The following is a 19,558-nucleotide window of genomic DNA, read 5'->3' as shown; positions in this document are numbered from 1 at the left end:
TAGCTTCAGCTATTGGGCTTCAACCTCTGGACTTCTTAGTGACCTTTGGGCCGTAATACTTGGCATCGACTCCCCACTCCTCGGGCTAACTGATGATGGGACCCCAAGCTCCTCTTCGAACTCCAGGTTTGCCAACTGTCTGGCTCTTTGACCTTCTTGTGCCTTCTGCTTGGACAGACATCCGATACAGGGGACTGACAGACCTGGGACAGTACAAAATTTACGAATGTCCTTTGTCACCTGTCCATGTCACTGACTTTCAGGCTTAGAGTGGAGGCATGCTTGGTCTCTGGATATCTTTGGTCTCCATGTACATATTGCTGACGTTCAATTCTGGAGCAGATCTCTGGACTCCAGAGGTCCTTTGTCATTCGTCCATGTCACTGGACTTAGAGCGCAGAGAGGTGCAGCAATGTCCACATCACTGGCCTTCAAATGTCATCGTTTATTCTGCTCTATAGAAGCTAACTGACTTGCTGAGTTCCTCCAGATTTGTGTTACTCAAGGTTTTCAGCATCTGACAATCTCTTGTGTTTGTAATTGTGAGAACTACTGTGACATTAAAACCGTGGCTCTGGATCGACTGCAGTGATGCCTGGCACTGTGAACTTCAGTTCTTGATGCTGTTTGCTTGCGTTTATTGTTTGCATGTTTTTTTAACTTTCTCTTTCCGCACACTGGGAGTCTGAATGGTCTTCTTTTGTTTTTAATGAGTTCTATTACTGTTCTTCGTTTTGTGGCTGCCTGTAAGGAAACAAATCTCAAGGTTGTATAAAGTATACCGACTTTGATAATAAATGTACTTTGAAATGTCATGGGCCAAATAATGAAGCTTTTGATAACTGTGTTGCAAGGACTTAGTGACCAAAAATTCTGGAGCTCTGGTGATTGAAGGCACAAAGTTGAAATTAGGATAATATAAGATAAACTGGCAGGAAAAAAGAAAAGAAGGATAAAGTGTTGATAGGATAAAGTGATTAAGGATATGAGGAGGTGTACAAAGCATACATGGATCAATCAAGTCAAATGGCCAATCTTTAAGCTGTAAAATCAATGAAATTCTTAATTTCATATTTAATTTCATACCCAAGAGCAGAGACATTAGATGAAGATCTTCAGAACACATCTTTCATGCAGTCAGATTTTGTGTTTGATCCTTAGTTCTGCCATCAGCTCCCAGAGTTCACTCAGCAAAATTCTTTCAAAGCAATTTCAGCTTTACAGCTATGAGTTATTTTTAAAAGTGTATCACTCTCTGAGGTTCTGGAACAGAATGAACTGTTTGTCTCACGTGATGATTAGTTGATAAAACAACATAATGAAATCTCATATGGATCCTAGCCATGTAAAGAAACAAATCATTGCTTGTCCTCTAAAATGTTTTGGATGCATCAGATTCTGTACATGGCAGAATTCAGAGATGAATGGCCAGCTTCTAAGCAGCAAGCTTGTCCCATCCTGTAGCATTCAGAGTATGAGAATTAGTGTGTTTGATTTACACTGGAAATGATTTGTGTTAACCACAGGAAAATACAAGTTTCTGTGCATTTCTCTCCATGGATTCACTGTGCACACTGTCTCAGTGCAACACACTGGGCCGAATGGATTCCTGAAGGGTTTTTGATAATGCACCAGTGACTTTGCGAGCTCATTTTGATGTGGCAAGAGATTGGATGTCATGAGCTCTCTTGGATAATAGCTTAGCAAACTATGGATCCTTGCTGAGAAAAAAATCTCTAAGCTTCTTTTCAATATCCCTACAGGAGATCATTTATGTGGTTTATTTGAATGAAAAGAATGATTTGTGAGTAAAATTAAACGGATGACTTTAAAATCAAACACTCAGTTCCATATCTGTGCCCAGAATAAATTACATGTGGATTTAAGATTCAAATTGGCTGTGGTCTACCAAATGAATAATAAATAGTCTGAATAATGCTGTAAAATAAACAAGCCTTTAACATTTTGTTATGCCAGTTATACCTTGAGAGTAATCTCTATAGTCTATGATCAATTGCATCAGTGTATCTAACTTAATTGGCATCCATGAATCTAACTTGGCTGCCTAAAATCCAGATTCGGATAATAGCTCATTGAGAGTGGGGCTGGAAATGGGGGTGAGGGGTGGAAAGGGTGTGGAGAATAAAGGTTGATGGCAGGAAAAATTAGAGCATTCATTAGACTGTTTTTGGATCGAAGCAGAAGGTATGTTTCATAGATGGGAAGTATATTTTGTTGGTTACCAGCAGTTGTTTACTTCTGATGTTGTCAACTACTTGCCTTGGTGAATGGTTAATGTATCTCTTGAGGTTTACTTTCTTGATAAGCAATAGCAAATAAGCATATTAAGATTAATAGCTATTATTTCTGGATGTAGGATGTAGCATGTTATTCATGCTTTGGAAAGGTACTGCAGGCTGCAGGGAATGATAATAAGGCTTGAGGCAAAAGACTGCTTGATATTTTTGTTTATCTGATTTTCTTCATCGTTCAGAAGCTCCTCACCAGTGTGTATGCGATACTTGGAATTTGAAAGAAAATTATGGGTATAGTTTTAAAAGAAATTAACCTGACAACATGTGATTTTTGACTTGGATTTGTCTTTGACATCACTCTGTGTCAACAACTTGCCCACAGACCTCCTTTAAAATTTTTCACTCTCTTTCCTTTGTTACGTACCCCGTAACTGGGTTGCCAAACCAGCAGAAATGGATCACTCAGTTGGAGTCTGGATTACTAGAACTAAGAAAGTTTTATTAAAGATACAAGCAACACAGTAATCGAAAGGATAATAAATGCAACAGTTCAGCAATGATAAACACACATGTGCACAGAATTAAGATAACAGCATCAATCAAGCTCTATCGTTGTCTAGGGGTAAATGACCAAATTTAAAAGTGACTCAAAGTTCAGTCCAGTTTAGTAGTTCAGTTCGCAGTAATCGTTGCCATGGATGGACAACGTGGGGGAAGAGAGACACAGAGAACAGGAACAACTGATCATTCAGCACAGCTTCACTCACAGACCGGCGAGATGGCTCACAAGCAGCTTTTGGGCGGGTCCTTGGTGATGTCACCTGAGGTCACCGACTGTGATCCCTCCTCCAGATGCGGTCGATCCTCTGCAGTGAACCCGGCACCCAGGCAAGGGTGGACACACACCGGTTCCCGCTGATCGTACCTTTCCACCCTGGTCGTTGTCTGGTACTTCTCACCCACTCGTGAGAGGCGTACCGCTTCCAGGGTCTCGTTACCTCGGGTGGCGTGTGTCCTGCCTTAGCGAACCTGTCCCTTTTTATCCCCCTGCTGGGGTATCGCCTGTCCATCACTTCAAACAGTTCAGGGTTCAAAGGGGGAGCTGCTCCAGACAGCTCTCCCTCCCACATCCCTTCATTACACATCTCCAGACGCTGCTCCATTGTTCCTTATCTCTCCTTCCCCTGAGGGCAGGTGGCAGACCAACTGCTGATGCCACTGATGCTAGCCCAGGCCAGCAAACATCTTAATTTTATGTGTATTCTCGTCCCGTTTAATTTTAGAGTTCCATTGATATAGAGCTTGGGTGCCTGAGGCTTTTGCATAGAACTGTGGTAATTCTATGTATTGGATTGTACTGCTGCAAAAAAAAACAAATTTCATGACATATGTGAGTGATGATAAACCTGATTGCGATATGGGGTCTCTACTATGGACTGAGAGAGAAAAGGTACAGGGAGGGGGGAATCATGGTTGGGAAAAGGAGAAGGAAGAAGGAAGGGAGTGGGAAGCACCAGAGGGACATTCTGTAATGATCATATTTGCACAGTACTGTATATTATTTTCCTCGTAATTTTATAAACCTCCATAAGATTATACCTCAGTCTCCAACACTCCAGTGAGAATAAACCCACTTCACTTCATCCAATCTCTTCCAAAAACCAAAGCTGCCCGGTCCAGGCAATGTACTGGTCAATCTCTTCTGCACTGTCTATTGCTACCACACCTTTACTGTAGCGTGGCAACCACTAAACTATACACCATATGCCAAGTGTGGTCTAGGAAGCAGGGAGTAAATAAGGTGCTTGAGGAGTATAAGAAGTGCAAGAAAATACTTAAGAAAGAAATCAGGAGGGCTAAAAGAAGACATGAGGTTGCCTTGGCAGTCAAAGTGAAGGATAATCCAAAGAGCTTTTACAGGTATATTAAGAGCAAAAGGATTGTAAGGGATAAAATTGGTCCTCTTGAAGTTCAGAGTGGTCAGCTATGTGCGGAACCAAAGGAAATGGGGGAGATCTTAAATACAAACAACAGGAATTCTGCAGATGCTGGAAATTCAAGCAACACACATCAAAGTTGCTGGTGAACGCAGCAGGCAAGGCAGCATCTGTAGGAGGAGGTGCAGTCGACGTTTCAGGCCGAGACCCTTCGTCAGGACTAACTGAAGGAAGAGTGAGTAAGGGATTTGAAAGCTGGAGGGGGAGGGGGAGATGCAAAATGATAGGAGAAGACAGGAGGGGGAGGGATGGAGCCAAGAGCTGGACAGGTGATTGGCAAAGGGGATATGAGAGGATCATGGGACAGGAGGTCCGGGAAGAAAGACAAGGGGGGGGGGGGACCCAGAGGATGGGCAAGAGGTATATTCAGAGGAACAGAGGGAGAAAAAGGAGAGTGAGAGAAAGAATGTGTGCATAAAAATAAGTAACAGATGGGGTACGAGGGGGAGGTGGGACCTTAGCGGAAGTTGGAGAAGTCGATGTTCATGCCATCAGGTTGGAGGCTACCCAGACGGAATATAAGGTGTTGTTCCTCCAACCTGAGTGTGGCTTCATCTTTACAGTAGAGGAGGCCGTGGATAGACATGTCAGAATGGGAATGGGATGTGGAATGAAAATGTGTGGCCACTGGGAGATCCTGCTTTCTCTGGTGGACAGAGCGTAGATGTTCAGCAAAGCGATCTCCCAGTCTGCGTCAGGTCTCGCCAATATATAAAAGGCCACATCGGGAGCACCGGACGCAGTATATCACCCCAGTCGACTCACAGGTAAAGTGTTGCCTCACCTGGAAGGACTGTTTGGGGCCCTGAATGGTGGTAAGGGAGGAAGTGTAAGGGCATGTATAGCACTTGTTCCGCTTACACGGATAAGTGCCAGGAGGGAGATCAGTGGGGAGGGATGGGGGGGACGAATGGACAAGGGAGTTGTGTAGGGAGTGATCCCTGCGGAATGCAGAGGGGGGGGGAGGGAAAGATGTGCTTAGTGATGGGATCCCGTTGGAGGTGGCGGGAGTTACGGAGAATAATATGTTGGACCCGGAGGCTGGTGGGGTGGTAGGTGAGGACCAGGGGAACCCTGTTCCTAGTGGGGTGGTGGGAGGATGGAGTGAGAGCAGATGTACGTGAAATGGAGGAGATGCGTTTAAGAGCAGAGTTGATAGTGGAGGAAGGGAAGCCCCTTTCTTTAAAAAAGGAAGACATCTCCCTCATTCTAGAATGAAAAGCCTCATCCTGAGAGCAGATGCGGTGGAGACGGAGGAATTGCGAGAAGGGGATGGCGTTTTTGCAAGAGACAGGGTGAGAAGAGGAATAGTCCAGATAGCTGTGAGAGTCAGAAGGCTTATAGTAGACATCAGTGGATAAGCTGTCTCCAGAGACAGAGATAGAAAGATCCAGAAAGGGGAGGGAGGTGTCGGAAATGGACCAGGTAAACTTGAGGTCAGGGTGAAATTTGGAGGCAAAGTTAGTAAAGTCAACGAGTTCTGCATGCGTGCAGGAAGCAGCGCCAATGCAGTCGTCGATGTAGTGAAGGAAAAGCGGGGGACAGATACCAGAATAGGCACGGAACATAGATTGTTCCACAAACCCAACAAAAAGGCAGGCATAGCTAGGACCCATACGGGTGCCCATAGCATGGGTGCCTTGAGCTCCAGGCCGGGTCTTTATGTGCTGCTGTTGTGACTCCCGTCTCCCCTTCCCCCACCACCACTCCGCAGCCCCGTCTTCCTCAGATCCCACCGTCAACTCCTGGGCCCTCAGAGGCTCCATCTTCCTCTCACCCCAACCCTCCCCTCTCCATTGACACCCCCAGCCTCCCCCCTCCCCCCTCTGATCCCAGCTCTCATCTGTGCCGGGTCTTTACCATCCCCTCCGACCTTCAACTGTCGGAGGCAGAACGCTCTGTCCTCAGTAAGGGCCTCACCTTTGTCCCCCTTCGCCCACACCTCAGCGAGTTCCGTGTTCGCCATGATGCGGAACTTTTCTTCCGCCGTCTCCATCTCCGAGCCTACTTCTTCGGCAAGGACTCTTCCACCCCCACCGATGACCCCTTCTCCCGTCTTCAAGCCTCCTCTTCTTCATGGACACCCCGCTCTGGCCTTCTGCCTGCTCTGGATCTCTTTATCGCTAATTGCCGACGGAATATCAACCGTCTCGACTTCACCGTACCTTGTCCCCATTCCAACCTCACTCCTTCGGAACGCTCTGCTCTCCACTCCCTCCGCACTAATCCTAACATTATTAAACCCGTCGATAAGGGGGGTGCTGTTGTAGTCTGGCGTACTGACCTCTACGTTGCCGAGGCACAGCGACAACTCGCGGATACCTCCTCTTATTTACCCCTCGATCGTGACCCCACTAAGGAGCACCAGGCCATTGTCTCCCACACCATCACCGACTTTATCCGCTCAGGGGATCTCCCATCCACTGCTACCAACCTTATAGTTCCCACACCCCGCACTTCCCGTTTCTACCTCCTACCCAAGATCCACAAACCTGCCTGTCCTGGCCGACCTATTGTCTCAGCTTGCTCCTGCCCCACCGAACTCGTTTCTGCATACCTCGACATGGTTTTATCACCCCTTGTTCAATCACTTCCGACCTATGTTCGTGACACTTCTCACGCTCTTAAACTTTTCGATGATTTTAAGTTCCCTGGCCCCCACCGCTTTATTTTCACCATGGATGTCCAGTCCTTATCTACTTCCATCCCCCATCAGGAAGGTCTCAAAGCTCTCTGCTTCTTTTTGGATTCCAGACCTAATCAGTTCCCCTCTACCACCACTCTGCTCCCTCTAGCGGAATTAGTCCTTACTCTTAATAATTTCTCCTTTGGCTCCTCCCACTTCCTCCAAACTAAAGGTGTAGCTATGGGCACCCGTATGGGTCCGAGCTATGCCTACCTTTTTGTTGGGTTTGTGGAACAATCTATGTTCCGTGGCTATTCTGGTATCTGTCCCCCACTTTTCCTTCGCTACATCGACGACTGCATTGGCGCTGCTTCCTGCACGCATGCAGAACTCGTTGACTTTACTAACTTTGCCTCCAACTTTCACCCTGCCCTCAAGTTTACCTGGTCCATTTCCGACACCTCTGTCCCCTTTCTAGATCTTTCTGTCTCTGTCTCTGGAGACAGCTTATCCACTGATGTCTACTATAAGCCTACTGACTCTCACAGCTATCTGGACTATTCCTCTTCTCACCCTGTCTCTTGCAAAAACGCCATCCCCTTCTCGCAATTCCTCCGTCTCCACCGCATCTGCTCTCAGGATGAGGCTTTTCATTCCAGGATGAGGGAGATGTCTTCCTTTTTTAAAGAAAGGGGCTTCCCTTCCTCCACTATCAACTCTGCTCTTAAACGCATCTCCCCCATTTCATGGACATCTGCTCTCACTCCATCCTCCCACCACCCCACTAGGAACAGGGTTCCCCTGGTCCTCACCTACCACCACACCAGCCTCTGGGTCCAACATATTATTCTCCGTAACTTCCACCACCTCCAACGGGATCCCACCACTAAGCACATCTTTCCCTCCCCCCTCTCTCTGCATTCTGCAGGGATCGCTCCTTACGCAACTCCCTTGTCCATTCGTCCCCCCCATCCCTCCCCACTGATCTCCCTCCTGGCACTTATCCGTGTAAGCGGAACAAATGCTACACATGCCCTTACACTTCCTCCCTTACCACCATTCAGGGCCCCAAACAGTCCTTCCAGGTGAGGCAACACTTCACCTGTGAGTCGACTGGGGTGATATACTGCGTCCGGTGCTCCCGATGTGGCCTTTTATATATTGGCGAGACCCGACGCAGACTGGGAGACCGCTTTGCTGAACATCTACGCTCTGTCCACCAGAGAAAGCAGGATCTCCCAGTGGCCACACATTTTAATTCCACATCCCATTCCCATTCTGACATGTCTGTCCACGGCCTCCACTACTGTAAAGATGGAGCCACACTCAGGTTGGAGGAACAACACCTTATATTCCGTCTGGGTAGCCTCCAACCTGATGGCATGAACATTGACTTCTCTAACTTCCGCTAAGGCCCCACCTCCCCCTCATACCCCATCTGTTACTTATTTTTATGCACACATTCTTTCTCTCACTATCCGTTTTTTCCCTCTGTCCCTCTGAATATACCTCTTGCCCATCCTCTGGGTCCCCCCACCCTCTTGTCTTTCTTCCCAGACCTCCTGTCCCATGATCCTCTCGTATCCCCTTTTGCCTATCACCTGTCCAGCTCTTGGCTCTATCCCTCCCCCTCCTGTCTTCTCCTATCATTTTGGATCTCCCCCTCCCCCTCCAACTTTCAAATCCCTTACTCACTCTTCCTTCAGTTAGTCCTGACGAAGGGTCTCGGCCTGAAACGTCGACTGCACCTCTTCCTACAGATGCTGCCTGGCCTGCTGCGTTCACCAGCAACTTTGATGTGTGTTGCTTGAGATCTTAAATAGGTTTTTTGCGTCTGTATTTACTAAGGAAACTGGCATGAAGTCTATGGAATTAAGGGAAACAAGTAGTGAGATCATGGAAACTGTACAGATCGAAAAGGAGGAGGTCCTTGCTGTCTTGAGGAAAATTAAAGTGGATAAATCCTCGGGACCTGACAGGGTGTTCCCTCGGACCTTGAAGGAGACCAGTGTTGAGATTGCAGGGGCCCTGGCAGAAATATTTAAAATGTCACTGTCTACAGGTGAGGTGCCGGAGTATTGGAGAGTGGCTCATGTTGTTCCGTTGTTTAAAAAAGGATCGAAAAGTAATCCGGGAAATTATAGGCTGGTAAATTTAACGTCGGCAGTAGGTAAGTTATTGGAGGGAGTACTAAGAGACAGAATCTACAAGCATTTGGATAGACAGGGACTTATTAGGGAGAATCAACATGGCTTTGTGTGTGGTAGGTCATGCTTGACCAATCTGTTGGAGTTTTTCGAGGAGGTTACCAGGAAAGTGGATGTAGGGAAGGCAGTGGATATTGTCTACGTGGACTTCAGTAAGGCCTTTGACAAGGTCCCGCATGGGAGGTTAGTTAGGAAAATTCAGTCGCTAGGTATACATGCAGAGGTGGTAAATTGGATTAGACATTGGCTCAATGGAAGAAGCCAAAGAGTGGTAGTAGAGAATTGCTTCTCCGAGTGGAGGCCTGTGACTAGTGGTGTGCCACAGGAATCAGTGCTGGGTCCATTGTTATTTGTCATCTATATCAATGATCTGGATGATAATGTGGTAAACTGGATCAGCAAATTTGCTGATGATACAAAGATTGGAGCTGTAGTAGACAGTGAGGAAGGTTTTCAGAGCCTGCAGAGGGACTTGGACCAGCTGGAAAAATGGGCTGAAAAATGGCAGATGGAGTTTAATACTGACAAGTGTGAGGTATTGCACGTTGGAAGGACAAACCAAGGTAGAACCTACAGGGTTAATGGTAAGGCACTGAGGAGTGCAGTGGAACAGAGGGATCTGGGAATACAGATACAAAATTCCCTAATAGTAGCGTCACAGGTAGATAGGGTCGTAAAGAGAGCTTTTGGTACATTGGCCTTTATTAATCAAAGTATTGAGTATAAGAGCTGGAATGTTATGATGAGGTTGTATAAGGCATTGGTGAGGCCGAATCTGGAGTATTGTGTTCAGTTTTGGTCACCAAATTACAGGAAGGATATAAATAAAGTTGAAAGAGTGCAGAGAAGGTTTACAAGGATGTTGCCGGGACTTGAGAAACTCAGTTACAGAGAAAGGTTGAATAGGTTAGGACTTTATTCCCTGGAGCGTAGAAGAATGAGGGGAAATTTGATTAGAGGTATATAAAATTATGATGGGTATAGATAGAGTGAATGCAAGCAGGCCTTTTCCACTGAGGCAAGGGGAGAAAAAAACCAGAGGACATGGGTTAAGGGTGAGGGGGGAAAAGTTTAAAGGGAACATTGGGGGGGGGCTTCTTCACACAGAGGGTGGTGGGAGTACGGAATGAGCTGCCAGACGAGGTGGTAAATGCGGGTTCTTTTTTAACGTTTAAGAATAAATTGGACAGATACATGGATGGAGGGTGTATGGAGGGATATGGTCCGTGTGCAGGTCAGTGGGACTAGGCAGAAAATGGTTCGGCACAGCCAAGAAGGGCCAAAAGGCCTGTTTCTGTGCTGTAGTATCTATGGTTACCTAATGTTTTACACAACTGCAAAATGTGTCCTAGTCTTTAAAGTCAACATAATGGCCTCTAACAGCAGCACACCAAATGGCTTTTCCACTACTCTGTCTACCTGTGTCACACATTCAGAGATCAATGGATTTGTACCTCAAGATGATACTGTATATCAGGGCTCCTAAGGTCCTGCTATTTACTCTGTATGCCCTCTATACTGTGTATCAGAATCTGACCTCCCAAAAAATCAGCTACTTACAACTAAAACAATACAGGGCCTGGCTACACAGTGCAAAAATACAACACTAACTATACACAGTTTTGTACAGTTTCTTTACACCTAAGCAATTGATCCAAGATACAAATGAATTCACATTTCCTGTCCTCGCAAAGAAAAATAGATCAAGCTTAGACAAAGAACTTTTTTACATCTGTTGCTATTTAATCATCATCCTCATCATCATCTTCTTCCTCTTCTTCTTCCTCCTCCTCTTCCTCTTCCTCTTCTTCATTGTCCTCCTCCTGTTCCTCCTCCTCCTCCTCCTTCGCAGCCTGAGCTGGTTTGGCAGCAGGTTTCTTCCTAGCATCATTCTTGCGTTTGGCACGATATGCTGCAATTTCCTTTTCATTCTTCTCCTTTAATTTGGATGCCTTTTGCTGGTATGTTTGCTTATCCTTGGTTTGCACTGTGGACCACATCTCTCCCAGTTTCTTTGCAATGTCACCAATGGACATTCCAGGGGATTCACTCTTTACCTTTGGACGTTTGTCAGAGCAGAAAATGAAAAATGCTGACAGTGGTCTCTTGGGAGCACTTGGATCCTTCTTCTTCTTCTTGTCCCCCTCTTGAGGAACATAGTTCTTCATCTCCCAATCATAACGGGCCCTGTCATTCTTGACCAGGTCTTCAAACTTTGCCTTCTTTTTGCTTGACATGATCTTCCATCTTTCAGAACATTTCTTTGAAAACTCTGCAAAGTTCACACTGGCTTCCGGATGTTTCTTCTTGTGTTCCTCACGACAAGTCTGCATAAAATAGGCATACAAGGACATTTTGCCCTGAGACTTATTTGGATCTTTTCTAACCATGATTGGTTTGTATTAGGCTCACACTACACGAGGCGACAATAGACTATCGACTGCACTCTTTTCCAAAGATGCTGTCTGGCTTGCTGAGTTCCTGCAGCATTTTGTGTGTGTTGCTTGGATTTCTAGCATCTGCAGATTTTCTGTTGTTTGTGATTACGTTACACTTATCTGGATTCTACCTGTAACAGCTCTGCCCAACTTTCTAGCTGATTTATGTCCCTATTCTTCACTATCTAGGACTCCTTCAATTATTCCATCATCTGTAAACTTGTGAATCATACCTCATACATTCTCATATGAAAAATATATATTAACACAGATCCCAGTACTGATTCCCTATGGTATAGAGTGTATTACAGATTTCCATTCAAAAACACCCATTCACTACTGCCCTCTGCCTCTGATCACTCAGCCAATTTTGGATCCTGTTTGCCAACACCTCTGATCCTTTATGCCTTAACTTTCTTGACTAGTGTCTAATCTCTAACTCATGGATGGACTTGATCATTTACCCATGACTATCTTACCGAACTGTGATCACTGTCCCAAAGGGTTCTTCCACAGACATATCAACCCTGAAGTAAGGGCAAGTAGGACTCTACATACTGCTGCTGAAAACACTTTTGAATACATTTTGTGAATTCTTCCTCATCTAAATCCCATGTTCTGAGGTAATCTGAGTTGATACCAGTAAAGATAAAATCCCCTTCTGATACTACCCTGTTGCTTTTACATATTTTCACAGTCTACCTTTGTATCTTCTATTACCTGTTGACTGTAAGGGGGCCTGCATCAAAATGACCTCCCTTTTTTATTCCTAAATGCTGTCTGTGTAGATTGAATAGTTTCACATTAGTCCTTGATATTTGTTCCACTCAAGTGGGAAATGAGCTTGGAGTGAGAATTAGCATTGTGATGAGGAAGATTGAGAAAAGTTTGGCCAGGGGGATTCAGAATTGGCTTGCCTGCAGAAGACAGAGGCTCGTGGTGGAGGGAGTACATTCGGATTGGAGGGTTGTGACTAGTGGTGTCCCATAAGGATCTGTTCTGGAACCTCTACTTGTGATTTTTGTTAACGACCTGGATGTGGGGGTAGAAGGGTGGGTTGGCAAGTTTTCAGACGACACAAAGGTTGGTGGTATTGCAGATAGTGTAGAGGATTGTCGAAGATTGCAGAGAGACATTGATAGGATGCAGAAGTGGGCTGAGAAATGGCAGATGGAGTTCAACCCGGACAAGTGTGAGATGGTACACTTTGGAAGGACAAACTCCAAGGCAGAGTACAAAGTAAATGGCAGGATACTTGGTAGTGTGGAGGGGCAGAGGGATCTGGAGGTACATGTCTACAGATCCCTGAAAGTTGCCTCACAGGTAGATAGGGTAGTTAAGAAAGCTTATGGGGTGTTAGCTTTCATAAGTCGAGGGATAGAGTTTAAGAGTCGCGAGGTAATGATGCAGCTTTATAAAACTCTGGTTAGGCCACGCTTGGAGTACTGTGTCCGGTTCTGGTCGCCTCACTATAGGAAGGATGTGGAAGCATTGGAAAGGGTACAGAGGAGATTTACCAGGATGCTGTCTGGTTTAGAAAGTATGCATATTGATCAGAGATTAAGGGAGCTAGGGCTTTACTCTTTGGAGAGAAGGAGGATGAGAGGAGACATGATAGAAGTGTACAAGATAATAAGAGGAATAGATAGAGTGGATAGCCAGCGCCTCTTCCCCAGGGCACCACTGCTCAATACGAGAGGACATGGCTTTAAGGTAAGGGGTGGGAAGTTCAAGGGGGATATTAGAGGAAGGTTTTTTACTCAGAGAGTGGTTGGTGCTTGGAATGCACTGCCTGAGTCAGTGGTGGAGGCAGATACACTAGTGAAGTTTAAGAGACTACTAGACAGGTATATGGAGGAAATTAAGGTGGGGGCTTATATGGGATGCAGGGTTTGAGGGTCGGCACAACATTGTGGGCCGAAGGACCTCTACTGTGCTGTACTATTCTATGTTCTATGTTAAGTGGCACAGTTGACAAAATACCATCACACAAAAAAAAGGTTAAGAAAACTTGATGTCGCAAATAGGGAAGTAGCTGGATTAAAAAGTGGTTTAATGTCAAAAGTAGCATAAAATAATTAATAATTGATTAGTAAATAATTGATCTTCCACAGTGATATCCACAGTGGATAGTATTCTGCAATGGTCAGTATTTAACTATAGATCAGGGGGCATTTTGCAGAAATGTCATTGGTTGTAATTATTTAGAAGTTTGAGCTACTGTATCTGCTGCGGTTAGTGCAAGTCACACAAACCTAGGATGACAGAGATTGTACTGCTTGATATATATGTGATCAGGAGATTGAAAAATGAGCCTCTGTGCATCCCCAGTATTCTCCATTCCATCATCAGTAGGCACTTCTCTGCATCAGACTCATTGCTTTGGTATTCACTCTCTAATACCTCAGCCTCTATCTCTCAATCCTTCTTTTAAGACCCTCTTTAAAACTAAGCTCTTTGAGCAAGCTTTTGCTTGCTTAAATCTGTTTGCATGACTCAGTGTCAAATTTTGCAGGAGAATTGTTCTTGGGAATCCATCCTATTTAAATACTAGCGCATATTGTTAGTCACTCAGTCATGGGAGAAGTCTCAAAGTGAGCCTGTCCAATAATATCTATATTTCATTTGATGTATTCTGATCATTTTGGTATCAAAATTTCTTGTTCATTTAATATCATTTAGCCTTATTGCTGTAAATTGACTTCGCTTTTACTTTGCTGCCTTTTGTGATTGTAACGTGCAATCACATTCTCGTGGGATGTAAAATTTGGAAATGTATTGCGTTTCTCAGCAATTTATTTTATTTTGCAGCTGCTGTTAAAGCCTGGAGCCACATATTCTAAATGGAGTGCATTTTGGAGCAACTAATTAGTGACTGGCATGAACTATAAAATTGCCTGGAAAGAATTAGTTCCAAAGTTTAGAAAGTTCCCACTTTGTAAAGTTAATTTTTTTGTTTTTTGGAAAAAAACATCTGTTTGCTTACAGCCAACCCAATTTTGTTTTTGATGCTGCACATCTTACAAAATATTTTGTGTGTATTCACATTTATACATGCCAGAAAAGGACCAGGTGAACTCTGTAACATTTTAAATGTTAACTTTTTTTCCTGACTTGGGCAAAATCAAGTCATCATTTAAAGTCTTACTTCATTCAACAAATATACACCCAATAGGAACAACACAACTTCCACACCATCTAGACTTGGAAATTCCTTCATCATCACTGTGTCTAATTCCAGAAACTTCTCACCCAATGTAACACAATGTGGTGCTGCCTTTGCCTTAAGAAATAAGAGTATATGATGTAGATGGGCAATTAGTAATGGTCAAAGTGTCCACATCCTTAAGTAAAACCATTAACTCAGATGATCCCATTTAGAAGTTCATTTGCTCATTAGTAATGAGATATTTCATTTAAACCTAGATTTTGGAGCAGACCATAAGTACATTGGAGAGCAGAGAACTAGTTTTAAACATATGACATTGCACTTTGTTACACATTCATTTGAAATAAAATAGACTTTGCAATATGTTTCTTGCATTTTTTTTATTTGACAAGGTAGAGCAAATTTGTACTTGGTCAGCTTAACAACTCTGTTTTGAGAGCAAGACAGCATTGTTCTGTTTCCGGATGAAAGCATCTTGGCTCATTTTTGTATTAGAAGCAGGAGATTTTAAGTGCCTTACACAAACAATGGAAATGAAAGAAATACTGGATTTGGAGAAAAACTATTTTAGAAGCATGATTTTCAATAGGCACAAATTAAATATGGTAATATTTGTACAGTGACCATATACTATATGTCCTGATGCTGTATACCTTGGATGTTTTTATGTTATATGTCAGCATTTTATGAAAACTACTTACATAACTCAGTAACGGCAACTTACACTGCCACTTGAATTTTTGGTCATGTATCTGTCATACTATTACCACTTTTAAGATACCCTTTGCCTTTTTTGAGGTATCATTACAATTAGAAGAGGTTCTTTGATATTTGGCTGGTAATGTCGGATTGTATGTGTAGTTTCTAACAGTATAACATGAAGAGGCATATTCGATTGGAGCATGCAAAAAAGAACTGGACAAGCATCTAAAACAAAAGCATTTTTCAGTGCTAAATGAAGAGAGTACATAAGTGTGTCCAGCTGGATTGCTCTTACATTGAACGGTCACAGATGTGATGTAATTATGAAATGATGTAACCTTCCATGCTGCTATCATTCCAAATTTCTAATTGTAAGTGATGAACAACCATATTAATTTGCCCTTAGTCTTTTCATTTGTATAAATTCAAAGCCTCCTTGAAATATCCTGATATTTCATTCTACTGACATGTGATTTTAATCCATATTTGCCCTGAGCTGTGATGGTTGAGGTACTTAACTCCTGTTAAAGCAGAGGTTAATAAGATTGGCTTGTCCATTTTGTGATTCTTCAATATAGTGAGATACCAGAGAGTCAGTATGTCAATAAAACCTATTTGTCACTTTCTGAATGTGTTTCTACTCAAAGCAGCTGTGTTTTTTAAACTCATTTGGGGAAATTGGGTGATATCGATGATCCAGCATTTTTTCTTTGTTGCCCTTGTGAATATGAATGGCATAGATAGGGTAAATGGTAGGAAATGTCAGAAATGTGGAGTATTTAATCATGCTCCTGATAGTGAATGGCTTTTGGGACTCAAAAACTAGTCATGTGCTCCAAGATACCAAACTTCAAACCTTCTTTTGTTACCAGGGTATTGATGTGGCTGATGCAGGAGTTTTTGTTGGTGGTCACACCCAATATATTAGGGCTGGGGGGTTTGATCAGGAGCTGTGAATGGAATTGTACTTTTGTGTAATCATTCACAACGATGAGGTGAAGTGAGTAGTCCTGGCTGAAGCAAAATTGAACAATGGTGGGTGGGTGATTGCTGAGTTGCACTGTTGACAGCAGCTTCCATCACTTTGATGACTGCAAGGCAATCAATTAAATAGCAATTAGTTGGATTGAATTTGTCTTGCTTTTGTGAATAGCACATATCAGGGTGATTTTTCACTTTGACTGGAGGCACAGCTGGTTCAGTGTTAGGGCTGGGATGTTGACTGGTACTGTCTTTGCTGTAACCAATACGCTCAGCTAGCTCTTGATATCATGGGGATTGAATTGAACTTATTGAAGACTGGCTGCAGTGATAGCGAAGATCTGTGGAAGAAACCAAGTTGTAGAATCTATTCAGCACTTTTTGCTGAATGTGGTTGTAAATGCTTCAACCTTCCCTATTCACATGGTGGACCTTGCTGTCATTGAAGAGGATGATATTTTTAGAGCTGTCTCCTATTAGCAATTTAGTTTTCCACCAGGATTAGATATGGTGAAACTGCAGAAGTCAGTCTGATCAGATGGTTTGTGATTAATTTGCTCTGACTCCTGCATGTTGTTTTTATTGTTTAGCATGCCTGTATTATTGTGGTTTTCTCTGAGGATCATCACCTTGTCATGGTGGAGGGGTTTGTGAGTTCCTGAGATCCCAAGAGCAATGCCAAAGGGTGCTTAGCCATCTGGTAGGGTCACCCATGGTAGTAAGGCCAAGGGAGGAGGTTCCAGACAAAGAGTGGTCCAACCAAGACCTCAGTGGTGGACTGGTGGAAGATGATGACACATCACAATGGCAGTGAAGGCAGAGGAAGGCTGTACTGGTGAAGGTCCCAGTGAAGGGTCTTGACCCAAAGTGTTGATTGTTTATTCCCCTTCATAGATTATGACTGACTTGCTGAGTTCCTCCGGCGTTATGTTTGTGTCCTGCAGTATGTTTTTGTGTTTAATAATAATGCTTTCTTTCTTACTTTTTAAATCTTTTTATTGAATAAGTATACAAAAAGGTAAGCCATATAGGCACTAATACACTGTTAGAATATAATAAAATTACAGAAGATATTAATACAAAAAAAATACTACAAACAATGTAATTTAAACATAACGTACCAAGGTAACATAATAGTATACTAATTTTTATATATATATCAATAGAGAAAAGGAAAAAAAAAACCCAAAAAAAACCCACCGTGCAACTAACTAAAAGCAAAGCAAAGCAATGGGCTAACTTGAAACCAAACAGAGTTAAAAAACTTAAAATCACGTCCTCAATCCCGGCCTCCATTAAAAACAGTAAAAAAAAACAAGAAGGGTATATATTACATTAAATGAAAATATTGAATAAAAGATCTCCAGGTCTGTTCAAATTTAAATGAGGAGTCATAAAGATTACTTCTAATTTTCTCCAAATTCAAGCATAATATCGTCTGAGAAAACCAAAAAAAGGTAGTTGGAGCATTAAGCTCTTTCCAATGTTGTAAGATACATCTTTTCGCCATTAAAGTAAGAAATGCAATCATTCTACGGGCTGAAGGGGAAAGATTACTGGAAATTTTAGGTAGTCCAAAGATAGCAGTAATAGGGTGAGGAGAGATATCTATATTCAATACCTTGGAGATAATATTAAAAATGTCTCTCCAAAAAGTTTCCAGAGTAGGGCAAGACCAAAACATATGAGTTAAAGAGGCTATCTGCCCCGGACATCTATCACAAAAAGGATTAATATGAGAATAAAAGCGCGCTAACTTATCTTTGGACATATGTGCTCTATGAACAACTTTAAATTGAATTAGGGAATGTTTAGCACAAATAGAGGAAGTATTGACTAATTGTAAAATCTGCCCCCAGTCATCCACGGAAATGATAAACCCCAATTCCTGTTCCCAATCTACCCTAATCTTATCAAATGGAGCTTTCCTAAGTTTCATAATAATATTATAAATCATAGCCGATGCACCTTTCTGACATGGATTAAGGTTAATTATAGTATCTAAAATGTATGTAGGAGGAAGCATTGGAAAGGAAGAAAGTATAGTACTTAGGAAATTTCTAACTTGTAGATATCTAAAAAAATGTATTCTTGATAAGTTATATTTATTAGATAATTGTTCAAAAGACATAAGGGAACCATCTAAAAATAAATCCAAAAACCGTGAAATACCCTTAGTCTTCCAAATTTGAAAAGCACGATCCGTAAAAGAGGGAGGAAAAAATATGTTACCTAAAATAGGAATCGCTAACCCAAATTGATTAAGGTCAAAAAATTTTCTGAATTGAAACCAAATACGTAAGGTATATTTAACTATCGGGTTAGACACCTGTTTAAGGCGTTTCAAATCAAAAGGAAGAGAGGAACCTAAAATAGAGCCAAGTATATAACCCTGAACAGATTGTAATTCCAATGCTACCCATTTAGGAATGGATAGTATATCCTGGTCAAGTAACCAGAATTTCATATGTCGAATATTAATTGCCCAATAATAAAATCTAAAATTAGGTAATGCTAAGCCTCCATCTCTCTTAGCTTTCTGTAAATGTATTTTACCCAGTCTCGGGTTTTTATTTTGCCAAATAAATGAAGAAATTTTAGAGTCAATAATAATGCTAATAATTACTTTATTGATCCCAAGTGGGAAATTCTTTCATTACAGCAATAACATTTAAAAACATACTTAGCAGTTTGCAGACTTAACTAATACTGTAATAAAGTACAGAATAAAATAATACACAATAATAATGTACCAATGTGCAATAACAGTGAATTGAATTGACTTTCTTACTTGTCCTTCACATACACGAGGAGTAAAAACTTTACGTTACGTCTCTGTCTAAATGCACAGTGTGCTACTTATGGTAACTTGTAATAAATAGTATGTACAACAAGACAGTCAATATAGCATAGAAAAACAATTGTATCAGCATGAATTAATCAGTCTGATGGTCTCGAGGAAGAAGCTGTCCCAGAGCCTGTTGGTCCTGGTTTTTATACTATGGTACCGTTTCCCAGATGGTAGCAGCTGAAACAGTTTGTCAATGGGGTATCTCGGGTCCCCAGTGATCTTTTGGGCCCTTTTTATGCACCTTTCTCTCTAAATATCCTGAATAGTGGGAAGTTCCCATCTACAGATGTGCTGGGCTGTCCACACCACTCTTTGCAGAGTCCTACAATTAA

General features: G+C 42.6%; 2 protein-coding genes across 8 annotated transcripts in view; one reads left to right on the top strand and one right to left on the bottom strand.

The window, feature by feature from the left end:
* Positions 1-19,558, top strand: part of macrod2 (mono-ADP ribosylhydrolase 2) — a 1,240,168-nt gene that overhangs the window by 166,524 nt on the left and 1,054,086 nt on the right. The window lies entirely within an intron of this gene.
* LOC134350142 (high mobility group protein B2-like) lies at positions 10,828-11,609 on the bottom strand. 6 transcript variants are annotated; one of them, XM_063055093.1, is made up of 2 exons: positions 10,945-11,609; positions 10,828-10,887 (listed from the first exon to the last, which is right to left on the bottom strand). In XM_063055093.1, exons 1-2 carry the CDS (start codon positions 11,473-11,475, stop codon positions 10,828-10,830), a joined length of 591 nt encoding a protein of 196 aa, XP_062911163.1. In that variant the 5' UTR covers positions 11,476-11,609. The 6 variants fall into 6 exon arrangements, with proteins under 6 accessions (XP_062911163.1, XP_062911164.1, XP_062911160.1 ...); XM_063055094.1 differs by having other exon boundaries at positions 10,828-10,875; XM_063055090.1 differs by having other exon boundaries at positions 10,828-10,926; positions 10,972-11,609.

The sequence above is a fragment of the Mobula hypostoma genome, chromosome 8, assembly GCF_963921235.1.
Source record: "Mobula hypostoma chromosome 8, sMobHyp1.1, whole genome shotgun sequence".
NCBI classification, from domain to species: domain Eukaryota; kingdom Metazoa; phylum Chordata; class Chondrichthyes; order Myliobatiformes; family Myliobatidae; genus Mobula; species Mobula hypostoma.
This window is presented reverse-complemented; position numbering and strand designations above follow the sequence as displayed.

Coding starts and splice junctions, on each gene's coding strand:
- LOC134350142 (XM_063055089.1), bottom strand. CDS start 11,475: ATGGTTAGAAAAGATCCAAATAAGTCTCAGGGCAAAATGTCCTTGTAT.